The sequence below is a fragment of the Festucalex cinctus genome, chromosome 12 (genome assembly GCF_051991245.1).
Source record: "Festucalex cinctus isolate MCC-2025b chromosome 12, RoL_Fcin_1.0, whole genome shotgun sequence".
Taxonomy (NCBI): Eukaryota; Metazoa; Chordata; class Actinopteri; order Syngnathiformes; family Syngnathidae; genus Festucalex; species Festucalex cinctus.
The window spans coordinates 18,847,007-18,866,243 of NC_135422.1; the positions used below are offsets into that span (position 1 = coordinate 18,847,007).

The following is a 19,237-nucleotide window of genomic DNA, read 5'->3' on the forward strand; positions in this document are numbered from 1 at the left end:
TGAGTTCTCTGCACCGACCACGCCATTCACCGGGGTAGGATTGAGACTGGCCTCCCCAGAACGATACTCCGGTGAACCCGGACGCTGTCAGACTTTCCTCACGGAATGCGACATTCATTTCGAACAGTTACCACAGGCATTTCCCACCGCCCGATCCCGAGTGGCCTTCATGTTGTCTCACCTGACGGGACGGGCCAAAACCTGGGCGACCGCGGAATGGGCCAGGGGTTCCTCGGTCTGCCAAAGCGTACAGGACTTTCAAATCGCTTTGCGCCAAGTCTTTGATCCAGAAAACAATGACCGAGAGAAGGCACGAGCACTGAGCCGACTTCAGCAAGGCAACGAAGCTGTCAGCGACTATGCAGTTCGCTTTCGAACGTTGGCAACGAACAGTGGCTGGAACGCCATCGCACTTCACGACCATTTTTTGAAAGGACTCTCACCTGCCATTCAAGAGCTTCTGGTTCCCGTAGAGCTCCCCGCGGACTTGGACGCCTTGATTTCCCTCACCATCCGGACCGATCATCGTCGCCAGGAGCTGGCCAAGATCGGCGGACCGCGAAGGAGGGAGGAACCTATCCCCTGGACGCGGACACCGGAGGCCAGAAGGCCGCGATTCATCGCTCCTTCCCGACCGGAACCAGGAGAGGTGGACCTCGCTAGCGACGAACCCATGCAACTGGGAAGGGCTCGGCTTTCGCCGGAGGAGAGGCAGCGCCGACGCCGAGAGGGCCGCTGCTACTATTGTGGTGGTCTTGGGCACTTGGTGGAATCCTGCACCACAAAGGCTCACTCTCCGGTGAGTCCTCCGTCACCCCGACCCGCCAAGAATCACAGACTTACGCCAATTCAGATAATCCACCACAATGTCACCATAGATCTGTCAGCCCTCATCGACTCCGGATCCGACGAAAGTCTCATGGACTGGGAGCTCGTAAAGCAAATACGAGCCTCCACCGAACCCCTTTCTTTGACCATCCTGGCTAGAGCGCTGAATGGCAAGGAGCTCTTCCAAATCACCCACATTACTGAACCTCTGGAAGTCCGAATCGGACCTCACTTCGAGACTCTCCGTTTCCATGTTTTCCACGCCGCTTCCCCTACTTTGGTTCTGGGACACCCTTGGCTGTGTCTACATGGTCCCAGAATCGACTGGAACACTGGAGTTGTGCTGGAGTGGGGAAAAGACTGCAGCTCTCACAGGTTGGAACAACCCGCACCCCGAAACTCCACAGCCCAGGTTCACCAGGTGACTCTCGTCCCACCGGCTCAAGAAGAGTACCCGAACTTGCACACTGTTCCCTCCTGCTACCACCCTCTGCGGGAGGTCTTCAGCAAGACCAAAGCCATGACTCTTCCTCCACACCGCCCATATGATTGCCCGATCGATCTGATTCCCGGCTCAACCATTCCCAAGGGGAGACTGTACTCGGTCTCTGGACCCGAACGCCAAGCCATGAACAGTTACATTGACGAATCCTTGAAAGCCGGCCTCATCCGACCGTCTTCCTCGCCTGCAGGAGCAGGCTTCTTCTTTGTGAGCAAGAAGGATGGATCCCTACGCCCATGCATTGACTACAGCCCCTTGAATGACATCACGGTCAAGAACCGGTACCCATTGCCATTGATGTCCTCTGTGTTTGACCAGTTGCAACAAGCTAGAATCTTCACAAAGCTCGATCTCCGCAACGCCTATCACCTCATCCGGATCCGCGAGGGAGATGAGTGGAAAACTGGTTTTAACACGCCCCGGGGACATTACGAGTACCTCGTCATGCCTTTCGGACTCACCAATGCACCAGCAGTCTTTCAGGCCATGATTAATGAGGTACTAAAGGACTTTATTGATCACTTCGTGTACGTTTACTTGGACGACATACTAATATACTCTCCTGACCTAACGAGCCATCGAAACCACGTGAACCGAGTCTTGCAACGCCTGCTGGATCACCGGCTTTACGTGAAAGCAGAAAAGAGCCTGTTCCACGTCAACACCATCTCCTTCTTGGGATTCGTCGTGTCACCCGGAAAAGTGGAGATGGAAGCGGACAAGGTCAGCGCCGTGAGAGATTGGCCCACGCCGGACTCACGAAAGAAGGTGCAACAATTCCTCGGATTCGCCAACTTCTACCGGCGATTTATCAGAAACTTCAGCACCATTGCCGCCCCTCTGCACGCCTTGACCTCCCCACAGGTTCGATTTAGGTGGAACACGGAAGCAGAAAGAGCATTCAAGGACTTAAAGGCTCGCTTCACCAATGCGCCAATCCTCAGAGTCCCTGACCCCAAACGCCAGTTCGTGGTGGAGGTGGACGCCTCGAGTATTGGAATTGGGGCAGTGCTGTCTCAGCGTTGTCAGGAGGACGGCAAGACACATCCCTGCGCCTTCCTCTCACGAAAATTATCTAAAGCAGAACGCAACTACTCAGTCGGTGATCGGGAGCTCCTAGCTGTAAAGGTGGCTCTCGAAGAGTGGAGACACTGGTTGGAAGGCGCCGAACTCCCCTTCGTGATCTGGACCGACCACCGAAATCTGGAATACCTACGCCAGGCCAAAAGACTCAACCCTCGACAGGCCAGATGGTCTTTGTTTTTTAACCGCTTCGTTTTCTCTCTGACCTACAGACCCGGCAGTAAGAACGTCAAGGCTGACGCTTTGTCAAGAATTCACGAGTCCGAACCACTGGAAGCCGAGCCTGAGACCATTCTGCCCCGGGACTGCATAGTCGGGGCCATGAGGTGGCAAATTGAGGACGACGTCAAAGAGGCACTACGGAACGTCACTCCCCCCACGTCATGCCCACCACGCCGACTCTTTGTGCCTGAGGAACTGAGGGCCCAGGTAATACACTGGGCCCATACTTCACGATTATTTTGCCATCCTGGAGTCCGCAGGACCATGTATGCTGTCGCCCGGAGATTCTGGTGGCCGGCAATGGAGACCACAATCAAGGACTACGTAGCTGCCTGTCCTACCTGTGCCCGCAACAAGACGTCAAACCAGTCCCGGATGGGTCTACTCCAGCCACTACCAATCCCATCCAGACCATGGGCGGAAATTTCAGTGGATTTTGTGACCGGACTACCACCATCCCAGGGTAAAACCACAATCCTCACAGTCGTCGACAGATTCTCTAAGATGGTTCGTTTCATCCCATTAACCAAGCTCCCATCCGCCAAGACCACAGCCGACATCATGATCCACCACATATTCAGGTTTTATGGTTTCCCCTTACACATCGTTTCCGACCGTGGACCACAGTTCGTCTCCCGTTTTTGGACTCAATTTTGTAAAGCCCTAGGTGCCAAAGCTAACCTGACTTCTGGGTACCATCCTGAGGCCAATGGGCAGGCAGAACGGCTGAACCAGCAGCTCGAAACCGGTCTCCGATGCCTCGTCTCCCAGAACCCGACAACCTGGAGCAAGTATCTAGTATGGGTCGAGCTCGCGCACAACTCTTTGCCCACATCTGCCACAGGTCTCACCCCTTTTAAATGCGTCCACGGCTACGATCCGCCATTCTTCGCCGAACTGGAAGAGGAGGCAACGGTCCCCTCGGTCAAGGCCATGATCCGTCGGTGCCACAAGGTCTGGTCGGCGGCCCGGACGGCGCTTCAACGCCAGGGAGACCGGGTGAAGAGGGCCGCCGACCGGAAGAGGAGACCGGCACCAGAATACCGCCCAGGCCAGCGAGTTTGGCTATCAGCCAAACACCTCAGGCTCAAGGTACCATGTCCAAAGTTGGCCCCGCGCTTTGTGGGGCCTTTTCCAGTAACCAAGTCCATAGGTCCCGCCGCCGTTCGACTCCGCCTGCCAAGATCCCTCAGAGTTCATCCAACATTCCATGTCAGTCAAGTCAAGCCGGTCCACGAAAGCTCACTTGTGCCCTCCGAACCCGACCCACCCCCCCCAGAGATGGTTGAAGGCGGCCCCGTTTACAAGGTCAGGAAACTCTTAGATGTGCGTAATCGGGGCCGCGGAAGACAATACCTAGTCGACTGGGAGGGGTACGGCCCGGAGGAAAGACAATGGGTCCCCTCCCGGTTCATCGTTGATCCCTCTTTAATTGATGATTTTTATGCTGAACACCCTGACATTCCTGGGCCGTCAAGAGCCGGCCGTTGAGGGGGGGGTACTGTCACGCCGCCACCAGGCGTGGCGGTTCATGCTTTTATTTTTGTGTCTCTGTTTCCCGTTTTACTTTGAAATCCTTACTCTCCTCTCACCCCAGGTCACTTGCCCTTCCTGCCGCTCACTCATTACCGGTCCCCGCTCATGATTATCACCACCTGCCACCAATCAACCCACACAATAAAAGCCAGCTGCATTCTCCCCTCAGTGCCGAAGTGTCACCGTCAGTGCATGGAAGCGTCCTCAGTCCTTATGTCCTCGTTCATGTTGCCTAGCGTTGTTGCCTTGTTTTTGTGCCTTTTCCTCCCTTTTGGAGCGCCTTTAGTTACCCCTTTTGCCTTGAGCCCTTTTTCCTCCCTAGCGGAGCGCTTTCTGTTGTCCCCAGTACCTTTTGCCTGTTTTTTCCTCCCTAGTGGAGCGCTTTTTGTTCTCCACTTTTTCCCCTCCCTGTTCTCCTCTCAGTTTGAGAGGAGACCTTTGTTGGCCGGAAATAAACCTGCTGCCTTGGTGGCCTACCTTACGCCTGCGTCTGAGTCCTACTTGTCCTCGCCTTGTCACACAAACGTGCAAAATAACGGGAACCACATTGAGCTTGGGAGTTGTGGAGTGGGAAGGATCACTATTTGGCAACGTTGGCTACTTGACCACCACAAACGAGAAAAAAGGCCTCGATTGGCCCGAGTCCTCGGGAATCTCCGCCAGGACCGCCTTCACGTTGTTCTTGTCCTCCTTGGTTAGGTTGCCCTTCAGTTTGAGCAAACACATAACATGCTTCTCACTGAAGGAAGGAAGGAAGGAAGGAAGGCGAAAAGTTAGTGGGCATGGCATTGATCCCAATTTTTTTTTTATTATTATTTTTTTAACACACACATGTTGAGTAGTTTTGGAAACAAGAGAGCTGCTTCTGACTATGCTAAACTATAATAAATTTCAGATTAACCTCCATCAAGGCGGTTCCATTTTTTTCCCCATGGGAAATACTTAGACTTGACTTTATTGATCCCTTCGGGATGGCTCCCTCTGGGAAATTTACATTTCCAGCAGCAATAAGAACAGATAATAAAATACAAAATAATTAAATCAATCAATACATAAGGTTACGCATAGCAAAAAAACACCTATTGTCAAATCTTCTCTTTGAACAAGCACATGCACGTATACTTGCACACGCGCACTCATCACACACTCAATCATATGCGTGTGCACATGCTCACAGGCCTGAGCATTCGATCCCAACTGAGCTTTTATGTTTTAGTATAAGAATGGGGACATAAGTCAGCTCAACCAACGTTTATGTGTAGTTGATGCCCCACTGAATGGATAAATTGGGTAATCATGGGAAATTCACTATAACACATCAGGTGGACAGTGCATCAAAAAACATGAACAATTTTGATTTATAATGGGATTCAATGGAGCCAACGGTTGGTCAAATTGAACATGTGTACTATAAAAACTTGTATCCCACATATAATAATGACAATAGTAATTTGGAAATAATGGATGGTGCCCTTTTGTACTTCAACAGGTCGGGCCAATCTGGGTGAAATGTCAGATCCACAAGTGAATTTTTTGATATTATTTACCTATGAAAATATACAGAGTAATATGCAAAATAGCCAAGGGTTGGTCAAAAAGAACACAAGGTTAAGAAAAAGAGTAAAACAACACCATTTGCATGTAAAAATAAAATGTTTACATGGCTAGCAAGCTGTTGTTTTTCTTCAGTTATACAGAGCATTTAAAAAAATAAAAAAAAAATAAAAAAAAATAAAAGCAATGTTCCTGTGATTAATATGTTGCTAACATGCTAATAAACTGCTAACAAGGTGTTTATTATCATTGATCTGAATATGACTGGATAGTGGATAGGCCAAGACTTTTGAAGTCGCGAGGCCGCCATGTTGGTCCTCCCAAGAAACGTTTATCGGCATACATGTCCACTTGCTTTTATTTTTTTTTACTTGTTAAAAACAGTTACCACCCTGCCACCAACCCCCGCCCCCGGCCTTATACTAATGCCTACGAGCTGTATATGTCTCATCTGTACGCTGTATACCGTATAGTTTATACAGTAGTCTGCTCGCAAGATGGGAGGAGCAAGATGGCCACCCTGTGACTTCAACGGCTTGCACTGGCGTGTATGGGTTATTGGCTATCCAGTCATATATACATGTCAGTGCATATAGTTTATGCAGTAGTCTGCTCACAACGTGGGAGGAGCAAGATGGCCGCCCTGTGACTTCAACAGCTTGCCCGAGCGTGTATGAGTTATCGGCTATGGTCAGTGAGTTATACAGAGCAATTTTTTTTTTAAAGAAATGTTCCTGGGAGTAATATGTTGCTAACAAACCGCTAACAAGGTGTTTATATGGTACAAAATAAAGCGCAGTTTATTTTATGAATTAGATCTCTCATACGGTCAGGATAATGTTCATTGTTTTCACGGATGAAATAATGCTAACATGCTAACAAAAATGGCCTAAGAGTTGTCGCTTTTTTGCGCTCATCTTGCTGAGCATAGAGACCTTTTGGGCATGTTGCAATTCAGAGACGACATCACTTCCTGTTTACCTAAAGTCGGGGAAAGTGCTTGCTAGCGAGGCCACCTGGAACTGGATGGCAGGGAGATCCTGGAGCTTCAGGACTTCGGCCATCATGCTCAGAGGCTCCTGAAGCCACGCCTCCTTGGAGCCCTGCATGCCAAGACAACCATGACAACATTAAAAAAAAAAAAAAAAAATCTTGGAGTTCACACAAATTCCCCAAGATTCCAGTCAGTGTTGTGCTTTCTGCTGTTGAGCAATAAGACGTGCTCATTCTCATTCAGACTGTAGATGACGTAACAAAAAAAAAAAAGTTGATGTGTCTGCAAAAATAGTCTCCGCTTTTTCATGTGGTCATCAAAAACAGGGTTTTATAGCTCTATTTAAAAAAACCAAAAACAAAACAGTCAATAAAATGTATCACAAAGATTAAATAAAAGTATATCCCAATGATGTTAAAAAAAAGAAGCAGTTTTTATGGGTTAAATACGAAAAAGTTCAATACATTCTTTCACATAACTGCAAGAGAGAAAAGTAACGGACACTGTGAAAAACATATCTCTTGTAATAATCAATACACTAATTGTATTATTTTTAACTAATCCAACAATTATTCAATAATTTGAAAAAGATTAAATGTAAAATAATTGCATTCATTTATTTAGAATAAATTTAAATGAGATGAATGAATATAAACTCAATGGAAATCAATGAAGACATGCAAAATAGGAAAAATAATGATTACACTTTATTCTCATTTTTTTAGTTGCATTATTAATAATTTAATTGTAATTAATCAGTTATATAAAAGAAATTGTCAAAAGTATATACCATTTTTGTTTTATACCAATGATGTAATGAGAATAATTAATTAAAAAATGAATAAACATGAATTGAACTATTTCAATTAACCAATTTTTAGGAAAAATGGCTATAAACAAGTAAACAATTAATACTCATTTTTTATTTTATTCATATTTAATTCTAATGGATCAAGCATTTTTTAAATAGATAGTTAATAGAGTTAATCTATTAACTGATTATTAAATGAGATTAATGAATATAAACTCAATGGAAATTAATGAAGACAAAAAGGAAAAATACTGATTAAACTTTATTCAATTTTTTTTGTTCTATTATTAATAATTGTAATGAATCAATTATTTATTAAAAATAAACATTGTCAAAAAGTATATACCATTTTTGTTTCAAAACAATTATGTAATGAGATTCAATTAATAAAAGATAAATAAACAAATTTTTGGAAATCTGGCTATAAACAAGAAAATAATTCTTCCTCATTTTTTATTTTATTCATATTTAATTCTAATGGATCAAGCATTTAAAAAAATATTATACAGTGTATTAACAATTACCTTTACTATTATTTATTTTATTTTACTCTTTACAATAAATCAATTAGCAATGTATTAATTCACTTATTCTGAGATAAATAAATAGAAAAACACAAAATAATTAATACATTGTAATACATTTTGGAAAACAAAAACTGCTAATTTTAATGGAGAATGTAAATGCTGCGTGCTGTGTAACGTGCGTGCAGTTTGCGTGTCGACGTGCGTGCGCACGTGCGACTCACGTGTCCCGTGAAGAAGTCGTGCAGAGCGCGCGCGTCGTCCTCCACGTTGTCGGCGGCCTGCTGTTGCTGCCGTTTGTCCTTCAGCCGGATCTCTCCCTTCAGGAGCCTGCGAACGTACTCGACGGACACTTCCTGCTGCAGCCGGCCAATCAGCTCCTAGAATGCACAGCGCTCAGCCAATCAGACGTCATAATCGCATCCTTGTCTCGTTTTGGAAGTCATGCGGTGTTCGTGACGTCAAGTACCTGATGACAGGACTTGGACGGGCCTTGAAGTTGAAGCATTTCATCCTCCAGGCCAGACTGCAACCTATCCAGCGTTGACTCCTTCAACCACTCTTGGCTGAACAGTTTACGGTAGTGCGGCTGCGATGTCACAAAGTTCAAAGGTCAAGTACGGCGAACGTAAGCCAGTGGGCGTGTCGAGCGTTATACCTTGAGGTTCTTGTGCACGGGGCCGAGCAGGTACTCGTGCGCTCTTTGTTGCATGTCGCTCAGAACGCTCAGGCAGCCTTCCCGAACGTCCGCCGGGAAAAGGCGGCTGTGCGTCGTCAGGAAGTGCCTGCGACACACGCGAGATATGAAGGAGTGAGCCAATGATGAAAGGATGAATGAAGGGATGAATGGACATGGCTGGTGATTGACCATTGAATGGATGGATCAATGAATGAATGGTTGATTGAATGAGCCATTCAATGGATGGATGACAGGATGAATGACTGGATGAATAGATATGTGGATGGTGAATGGATGAATAAATGATGGCTAAAAGGATAGGCAAATAGATGGATAGATGACTTAATGAACGGATTCATGATTCAGTTAATGGATAGCGGAATGGACAAGTGGGTAAATGACTGACTGGATAGCTACATGGATGAACGGGTGAATACATGGATAGGTTATTGGATAGATGGATGGCTGCTGAATCTACAGATGACTTGGATGAACAATTGGATGGATGGATGACAGGGTGAATGACTGGATGAATTGAAGGATGAGTGGCTGGATGAACAGATACATGGATGGTGAATGGATGATGTCTAAAAGCATGTGTGAATGAATGAAATCTGAATGGGACAGTGGACAAATGGATACATGCATGCACAAACAACGAATGGATGAATGAATGAATGAATGAATGAATGAACGAATGAATGAATGAATGAATGAATGAATGAATGTGTGACTATATGATGGATAGCTACATGGATGGACGCATGAATTGACACAACTAGGTTGTTGGATGGATGACTGCTTAATCAATAAATGGGTGGCTTAATGAATGAATAAATGGGTGACCGAATGAATAATATCTGAATGGGACAGTGGACAAATGGATACATAGATGTGCGAATGACGGATGGCTGGATGGATGGATGAATGAATGAATGAATGAATGAGTACATGTGTGAATATATGATGGATAGCTACATGAATGGACGCATGAATTAACAACTAGGTTGTTGGATGGGTGACTTAATGAATGAATGAATGAATGACTGAATGAACGATCTGTGATTGTGGTCTAAATGGGATAGTGGACAAATTGATACATGGATGCGCGAACGATGGATAGATGGATGGATGGATGGATGGATGGATGGATGGATGGATGGATGAATGAATGAATAAGTCTGTGAATATATGATGGATAGCTACATGGATGGACGCATGAATTAATACAACTAGGTTATTGGATGGATGGCTGTTTAATGAATAAATGGGTGACTTAATGAATGAATGAATGGATAACGCCTCCCAGTTCTGAGGACTCCGGTTCGAGTCCAGGCTCCGGCCTTCCTGGGTGGAGTTTGCATGTTCTCCCTGTGCCCGCGTGGGTCTTCTCCGGGTACTCCGGTCTCCTCCCACATTCCAAAGACATGTATGTCAGGTTAATTGGGCGCTCCGAATTGTCCCTAGGTGTGCTTGTGAGTGTGGATGGTTGTTCGTCTCTGTGTGCCCCGCGATTGGCTGGCAACCAGTCCAGGGTGTGCCCCGTCTACTGCCCAGAGCCAGCTGAGATAGGCGCCAGCACCCCCCGCGACCCTTGTGAGAAATAAGCGGTCAAGAAAATGGATGGATGGATGGATGAATGGGTGACTGAATGAATGAATGAATGAATGAATGAATGAATGAATGAATGAATGAATGAATGAATGAATGCGCCCCCCGCAACCCTTGTGAGAAATAAGCGGTCAAGAAAATGAATGGATGGATGAATGGGTGAATGAATGAATGAATGCATGAATGAATGAATGAATGAATGGGTACATGGATTAGTGTGTGAATATATGATGGCTAGCATGGTTGGACGCATGAATTAACACAACTAGGTTGTTGGATGGATGGCTGCTTAATGAATAAATGGGTGACTTAATGAATTAATGAATGGGTGACTTAATGAATTATGTCTGAATGGGACAGTGGACAAATGGATACATGGATGTGCAAATGATGAATGGAAAAATGAATGAATAAATGGCTCAATTCGTGACCGGATAGATTAAATAATTAATTAATTAAGAATTAAAGACTGAGTCAATGATGGTTGGACAAAAGAAGAATGATGAATCATTGAATCAAAGTATGACGGAACGAATGCATGCATGAACGTATGAAGGAATGAAAATGACTTACCGGAACTGCGCCACAGAGTCGAGGTTGGCTTTGACGAAGGACGGGCTGTTTGCTTTGTTACGCCTGATGACGTCGGCCTGGAAATTCCTGAACCTTCAGGGAAGTAAGCAGGGGGCGTGGTCAAGACTGTCGCCATGGCGACGACTCAGCGTTCACAACAGAAACGTCACTCTAACCTGTGCAGCAGGTCTTGCAGCTGACACGTCAAAGTGTGAGCCTTCTGCAGGTCGCCAACCACCTTCTCCGCTGCATTCATGATGCCATTTACCAGCTAAAACCACATTCATATATTCAATTATATGTTACAGGTAAGGTGTGCACAATAATGGCGTACCTGAATGATGTCATAGGCCATCGGACTGACGAAGCATTCGTCCTCCCTGGGCGGCTCCTCTCCTTTGGTCCAGGCCTCCTGGGCCTCGTCCAAGATGCGTCCCACGTACGTGCTCAATTCCCGCTGACCACGCCAATATTACAAACGGCTCAGTGAAAATCCAGTGAGGGTGAATGCGAACATGAACGTGAACGTGGGGGTTACCTGTTGACGACTCAGGTATTGTTCCTCCAAAGGTGAGAGGAGATTTTCAGGTAGGAGCTCTTGAAGGACTTGGATGTCAATGTCTGCGGCCAGCTTAAGTTCTTGAAGCAATCTGACACATTCAGGAACATTTTTTGTTTTTAATCATCAAGTGGACAAATATAACTAAAAAGAGCAAACCCCAAAATCATTTTCATGAAGCTAACAGTTGTCATAGCGATTCATTCGATAAACCCATTAAAAGGGAATTTAACTGTGAAATTCCTTCCCATTTACTTCCAAATTCACGTTTCTGCGTTCTCACTCACGTCTAATCGATAGGTCGCACTTGGTGGCAGGTGGTGACCGGGACTAGTAGTACTTCCTGCTTTCACATCTAAGAATCATGGGAAATGTAGTCCTAATATCCACTGCGGTCACCAGTCACTGGTCAGAATGCAAGTTTAGCCTTCTATAGCAATTATATATTTCCAATGTTACAATGCCGGACTGGCGCGAGGTGCATTGCCTTGTTTAGCGACGTTAACAGTTAACCAAGATAGCATTTAGTATAGCTAATTAGCCTACACAAAACTAATTAGCATGTGCTAAGCTAACTAGCATACACAAGACTAATTAGCATGTGCTAAGATAACTAGCCTTCACAAACCTAATTAACATGTGCTAAGCTAACTAGCCTACACAAAAGTAATTAGCATGCGCTAACTAGCCTACACAAAACCTATTAGCATGTGCTAACTAGCCTACACAAAATTAATTAGCATGTGCTAAGCTAACTAGCCTACACTAAACTAATTAGCATGTGGTAAGCTGACTAGCCGATATAAAACTAATTAGCATGTGCTAAGCTAACCAGCCTACACTAAACTTATTAACATGTGCTAAGCTAACTAGCCTACACTAAGCTAATTAGCATGTGCTAAGCTAACTAGCCTACATGAAAATAATTAGCATGTGATAAACTAACTTGCCTATACGAAACAAATTAGCATGTGCTAAGCTAACTTGCCTGCACAAAACTAATTAGCATGTGCTAAGCTAACTAGCCTACACTAAACTAATTAGCATGTGCTAACTAACCTACATGAAACTAATTAGCATGTGCTTAGCTAACTAGCCCACACAAAACTTATTAGCATGCGCTAAGCTAACTAGCCTACACTCAACTAATTAACATGTGCTAAGCTAACTATCGGACAATAAACTAATTAGCATGTGCTAAGCTAACTAGCCTACAGGAAACTAATTGGCATGTGCTAAGCTAACTAGCCAACATGAAACTAATTGGCATGCTAAGCTAAGTAGCCTACACTAAATTAACTAGCCTGCGTTAGGATTGGCTAGCAATGAAATTAGGTGAAACCTATTGTATTTTATATAGCATTCTTGTTTTTAAATGTGAAAATCTGGTCACCCTAGGCTAAAGGCCGGGATCCTGGAGGTTTAAGTCAGTTATTTAAAACTAAAAATCGGTTGAAATTTAGTGAGCATGGTACTAACTGCGGGTAGTAGTCGTTGACCCAGCGCAGGAGGAAGCTGCAGTCCTGGTCGTCCAGTCCGAAGTCGGCCAGCCTCCTGAGCCTGGCACCGATGCAGTGGTGGTAGCAGGCGGCGTACAGCTGGCAGATGCACCGGTGGCTCGGGTAGCACGGCTTGACGCGCTCCACCACCAGCAGGAGGTCGTTCCTCAGCTGCCGGCCCATGCCGTGCACGTCAGCCTGGATGGACGACTGGCCCGTCGGGGTCGTCCGCGGGGCGTCCATGCGCTCCTCCACCACACTTTGCAGCGTGTCGACGTGCACTTGCGTCCAGTCCCTGGTACATGGGGAAAGAAGTATGCATGCTGCGTTGAGTTTCGATCAGAATTGTTTTGGATTTAAACAATTCTGCGTCCAAAAATACGTACTGATGAAAAATTTGTTGAAATAAAAGTGCCAAACTCTAATTGAATGTGCGATCACGGTCCATTTGTTGTTCCCCACCTGAGCCTCCAGGGCGGCGGCATGCCCCCGCGCCGCTCCCACACGCCATCGCGCTCGTCCTCCAGCTGCATGAACGTCACGGCCGACTTGAGCGCCTCTGTGTCCGCTCCATCCAGTGAGCTCCTGAGTGTCCTCAGCACCACCTCCTCCAAGGATTGGCGGTCGGCCGCCAGAGCGTCCACGTCCTCCCGGCGCCGTCCCTGCGGGCTCGCCTCAACGCCAAAGAGACGTTCCTCTCGGTCCAGAAGCAGCCGGCCCGCCTCACTCAGGTGGAGCGCCGAAAGGTGCTCCTCGAAGGTCAGCGGCGCTGGTGGCACCGGTGCCGGAACTGGTGGGGCTGCTATTGATTGAAGCCAGGGGAAATTAGCCAGGGTACTGGGTTTTGAATTTGTTTTAATTAAGACGTTTTGGGTTTCAAATGAAGGTTTAAACCAGGATTAGGATTCAAAGTGGTGTTTCAAGTCAGGGATACGGTTTCAAATTAGGATACAAATAGGAAAATTCTAATTAGCCTACACTAGACTAATTAGCCTATGCTGAGCTAACTAGCAACACTAAACTAATTTTAGGTGTGCTAAGCTAACTAGCCTAAATTAAACTAATTAGCATGTGCTAAGCTACTAGCCTACACTATACTAATTAGCATGTGCTAAGCCAACTAGCCTACACTGAACTAATTAGCCTATGTTGGGTTAACTACCAACACTAAACTAATTTTAGGGTGTGCTAAGCTAACTAGCCTACATTAAACTAATTAGCATGTGCTAAGCTACTAGCCTACACTATACTAATTAGCATGTGCTAAGCTAACTAGCCTACACTATAGTTATTAGCATGTGCTAAGCTAACTAGCCTACATTAAACTAATTAGCATGTGCTAAGTTAACTAGCTTACACAAAACTAATTAGCATGTGCTAAGCTAACTAGCCTACACTAAACTAATTAGCCTGCGTGAAGGTAACTAAACTACATTAAACTAATTAGCATGTACTAAGCTAACTAGCTACACTAAACTAATTAGCATGTGCTAAGCTAACTAGCCTACATTACACTAATTAGCATGTACTACTAAGCTAACTAGCCTACTCTAAACTAATTAGCATGTGCTAAACTAACTGCCTACACTAAAGTAATTAGGCTATGCTGAGCTAACTAGCAACACTAAACTAATTTTACCGTGTGGTAAGATAACTAGCCTACATTAAACTAATTAACATTTACTAAGCTAATTAGCCTATACTAAACTAATTAGCCTATGCTAAGCTAACTCGCTAACACTAAACTAATTAGCATGTGCTATACTAACTAGCCTGCATTAAACTAATTGGCCTATGCTAAGATAACTAGCAACACTAAACTAATTTTAGCATGTGCTTAGCTAACGAGCCTACATTAAACTAATTAGCATGTACTAAGCTAACTAGCTACATTAAACTATTAGGCTGTATTAAGCTAACTAGCCTACATTAAACTACTTAGTATGTGCTAAGCTAACTAGCTTGTGCAAGGCTAATAGCAAACAAGTGTTTTTAAACGCACCTGTCTCATTGTGAACGTCTTGGGGCTCCGTCTGTCCGTCCGTTGCGGAGGCGCTGTTCCGCCTGATTTGAGCCACGTGGCTTCCCCACTTGGGCAACTTTAGTTTTAGCTTGTGGCCCCCCGCCGCCATTTTCCCGGCGGGCTTATTCCCCACGGCCGCCGCCTTGCGGTCGGAATCAGACCAGGATGACAACGTTGACCACTTGAAGCCGCCATGTTTCTGCGTCGAGTCTGGCCAATCAGATAACAAACGTGTTTGGACACATAAAGAATGTTTCAAAGCCTAAACGTATACGTTAGGGTTTTAAATTAGGGTTTCAAAATAGAGTAGTTTTTCATAGTAGAGTTTTAGGGTTTGAAATGATATGGCTTTGTTCAATTAAATTATAATTGAATCTAATAAATGTTTTTAAGAAAGTGACATGAATGCATACAATGAATGGCATTGAGTTTTTTTGCACTTGAAATACGAGACGCACAACAGAGTCAAGATCAAATATTCCCGCACAGAAAACTCCTGTGGATTTTCACAATAAAACCACCCTCTTGTCATACAAAAAGGGAGAAAAAGTATTTTTTTTCTAGTTTTTTTTCTATGCGTGAAGCATCCAATCACAGAAAAAACATTCAACATTTAAATTATTACAAGTTTATCCTGGTAACACTTTTAATACTGTACCACTTTAACACATGAAAACAAAAGCACGCAAAGTATTTGTGTGTTTATGTGCGCGTGTGCGTGTGTGCGCGTGCGCGCCACTCACCCGATCTCATTTTTCGCTCCTCTCAAAAAGACACACAGCTCACGAGCGCTCGCTATTTAAACAGCAGCCTCAAGCCACGCCTGCGCCAAAAATGACGTCATCTATGCGCACACGCGCACGCGCACACACAAATACAAACAAAATAAAAGGGAGATTCCCCAGCTGTTCAACGAGCGCCACCAGCTGGTCAAACTTGGAGGAAATGACATTTTAAGATATTTGAAAGACTTTATTTTGAAAATGTCCTCAAAAAGAATTTGTTTTTGATGTTGAATTGTTGTAGAATTGCTGTTTGTCAGTTGCCGTTTTTGAAAATTCCGCCCACAAAGTCAGTTTGACTGAGCAACAACAACATTTTTTTTTAAAGATTTGTCACTCCTAAGTAGACAAAAAAATAAAAAATAAAAAAATAAAATAAAAAAACTGCAGAGGCCAAGCTCAAAAACACAGGAAGTCGGCCAAGTTGCAAGAATTAAAACAAAAAAAATAAAAAATAAAAAAAGTGACAAGAACTATGTGCAAAAAAAAAAAGGCACAATGAGTCTGCCATTTTAGTTTGAAGTGGCTATTTTTTGTTGGTGCGACCTCGAATTTAACAAAAAGAAGAAATCAGCCCCCAAAGCTGTTTCACATTTCAACATGAACATTAGTAGATAGTATGTCTATCCAAAGTAGACCCACAAAAAAAAAAAAAAGTCTCTAGAAGCCATACTTAAAAAAAACGCAGGAAGTTGTCAATTTTTTTGGTGTAAAGCGCCGCCATTTTAGTGTCATGTGACCATTTCCAAACAAATTTTGTCCGTTCCTTCATTTCAACCATACGCATACTTAGATAGGAAACAATTTTGAATTTTGAAAAGGTCCCATTTGGGCAAACGGTGTGAGTAGAGCATATTATGCTAAAATATGCAAATATTCTAAAATGATAATGTGTCGTATCCTCACCGTGACCCTTGCAGCGTGTGAAGGGCAAACAGTCGAGCGGCATCGTGCGACGGCACTTCCGACAACAGCGGCGTTCCGTAAAAATAAAATAAATACAACAAATCAGATCACACATGGATAAGAAGACTTGAAGATGTGGCGCCTCCCCTTTCTGTGCACCTGCACTTACATCCTTCAGCAGTGGCATGACTGAACGCATGATTTCAACGCCACAACAACCTCAGACGACGTGTGACTCTCACATTCACTTTAAAAAAAAACCCACTGTCAATAAGCGAGAGTGTGAACGGGACAATTGAGTCAAACAGAAAACCGAAGACGGCTTTTTTTTTTTTTTTTTGGGTTGGGAATCCCCTCGCGCACACGTGTTGATGTGAGATGACTCACATTTGACACCTTGTATGAAACAAATCTACTCGACTTTTCAGGATTAAAAAAAAACAACCTCCACAATCAAAATGAAAAACACTATACCGCTGCACACAAAACAAATAATGAGCATTACAAAAGTCCACAAGAACAACAAAACTTAATTTACAAATGCCCCAGTAAAGATCAATCAAGAATTAAGATCAAAGTGACAGTCTAAGCCAGGGGTGTCAAACATAAGGCCCGGGGGCCGGATCAGGCCCGCAATGGGGTTTAATCCGGCCCGCGAGATGGTTTTGTAAAGTTTAAAAAAGAAAAAAGAAAAAAAAGACTAATGTCAGCCCAATTAATCAGCCGGCCACAATCAAAGCTTATAAATTCATAATTACACAAGTAAGTCTCAGTTGAGCAATGCAACTTGTGGAATTGCTCTGAATGTCGTTATTTTAAACACAATTTAAAGTTAGTTTGTTTAAAAAATAAAAACATGAATCAAACACAAACATGCTGAATAAGACACATTCAACTACACATATGACAAGGATTAATGTCCTTATAACTTCATTAACGGCACCCGGCACACAATCAGTGAACAATATACAGGTTTATGCAAAAAAAATTTAGGACAATATTTGTACAGATGCGCCCCACAATTTAGGTCTGGCCCACAAATAGCGAAAATCTGCATGTAATTGACGGCAATGTTTTAAAAATTATTTGACAATTTTACCGATCCGGCCCACTTGCGAATATATTTTCCTCCATGTGGCCCCTGAGCTAATATGAGTTTGACACCCCTGGTCTAAGCAATCCATAACAATCTTAATCCGGTTCAAAACATTTATTTGGAACCTCCCATCTTTTCTAGATTTTTTTATTTTTATTTCATGTTTGTTTCAACCATCATATAACCCTAAATATATATATATATATATATATATATATATATATATATATATATATATATATATATATATAATTTTTTTAATTTATTTTTTTTCAGCAATCCCACGCAATTTCTCCAGAAATTGCACTTAGTCTAGTTAAGCTTGAAAAATTTTTTTTTTTTAAATCTTTTTTATTTTTAATTGTGTGGTATGCGAGGGAGTATTTGATGTTGTTTCGAAAGCTGTGTAAAGATGAATTTCTGTTTATCTTGAAACAAAGTTCTGTTCTATTCTATATATCGCTTCATACTTTAAAATGTTTTGTGAAAATCTATTAATAGCTTTAACAAAAAACAAAACAAAACGGTTTTCTAATAGTTGTCATCGCTGCAGTGTAAAAGTCACCAAATAATTATTGAAATATTTATATATTACATTTTTATACAGCTTTTCTAAATGGCATTAAGTAGCACCGTTTTTTGTTTTTGTTTTGTTTTGTTTTTTTATTGTGGGAATGCATTCCCACATATGTTATTGTGATTTTTATTCTCCACACTCTTTTGCCGCGTAACCACTCCCACAAAATACTTCCAATTTACATTGTTCAAATTTCAACTAGCTTCAAAAATTCATGCCTCCCGGGCTATACATCGTCTGATTCCACATTGCTTACAATATTTGCCCAATTTAACATTTAATATCAACTTTTCCCCATTCATTTTCAATGGGACAGACATTGAACTTTTTCTAAGTATTACTTTCCACGCCCACTTTCGTACGTATAACTTAGCATCATTACCAGGTGTCTGTTCCTGCTTGGTGGCACAGTTGGTAAAGCTCATTGTCCAGTAACCAGGAGGTTATAATTTCATAATTTATCTCTCAATTTACTTCAGAAGCATTCCACATGCATTCAAATCTTAGCATTCATCTTTCAGCATTCCTACGCAATTTCTCCAGATATTGCATTTAGTCTAGTTCAGCATGAAATTTTATTTTCGTTTCACTTTATTTATTTTTAATTTTGTGGTATGTGAGGGAGTATTTGGTGTCATTTTTAAAGATGAATTTCTGTTTATCATGAATACAGTCAAAGTTCTATTCTATATATAGCTCGTCATACTTTTTTTTCAGAATGTTTTGTGAAAATCTATTAATAGCTTTCAAAACAAATGAACAGTTTTTGTATTTTTTTCCACTTTTTTTGTAGTTGTCATCACTGCAGTTTAGAAAGTCACCAAGCTGGGGGAAAACAAAACAAAACAAATTTTCGTTATAAATCCATTTTCTTCAAC

At 43.2% G+C, this 19,237-nt stretch overlaps 1 protein-coding gene across 4 annotated transcripts in view; it reads right to left on the reverse strand.

The window, feature by feature from the left end:
* tnfaip2b (tumor necrosis factor, alpha-induced protein 2b) overlaps positions 1 to 19,237 on the reverse strand; it is a 28,564-nt gene that overhangs the window by 4,344 nt on the left and 4,983 nt on the right. Inside the window, exons 1-13 of one of the 4 annotated variants that reach the window (XM_077539956.1) lie at positions 16,687 to 16,897; positions 14,978 to 15,208; positions 13,438 to 13,777; positions 12,956 to 13,270; positions 11,456 to 11,567; positions 11,252 to 11,374; positions 11,094 to 11,188; positions 10,918 to 11,010; positions 8,713 to 8,839; positions 8,524 to 8,643; positions 8,279 to 8,434; positions 6,707 to 6,828; positions 4,688 to 4,910 (exon numbers count right to left, since the gene is read on the reverse strand). In XM_077539956.1, coding sequence (XP_077396082.1) covers positions 4,769 to 4,910; positions 6,707 to 6,828; positions 8,279 to 8,434; positions 8,524 to 8,643; positions 8,713 to 8,839; positions 10,918 to 11,010; positions 11,094 to 11,188; positions 11,252 to 11,374; positions 11,456 to 11,567; positions 12,956 to 13,270; positions 13,438 to 13,777; positions 14,978 to 15,208; positions 16,687 to 16,885 — 2,175 coding nt within the window. In that variant the 5' untranslated portion in view covers positions 16,886 to 16,897 and the 3' untranslated portion in view covers positions 4,688 to 4,768. Of the gene's footprint in view, positions 1 to 4,687; positions 4,911 to 6,706; positions 6,829 to 8,278; positions 8,435 to 8,523; positions 8,644 to 8,712; positions 8,840 to 10,917; positions 11,011 to 11,093; positions 11,189 to 11,251; positions 11,375 to 11,455; positions 11,568 to 12,955; positions 13,271 to 13,437; positions 13,778 to 14,977; positions 15,209 to 15,741; positions 15,756 to 16,686; positions 16,900 to 19,237 lie in introns of those variants that run through there. The other 3 variants (XM_077539958.1, XM_077539957.1, XM_077539959.1) reach the window with 3 other exon arrangements.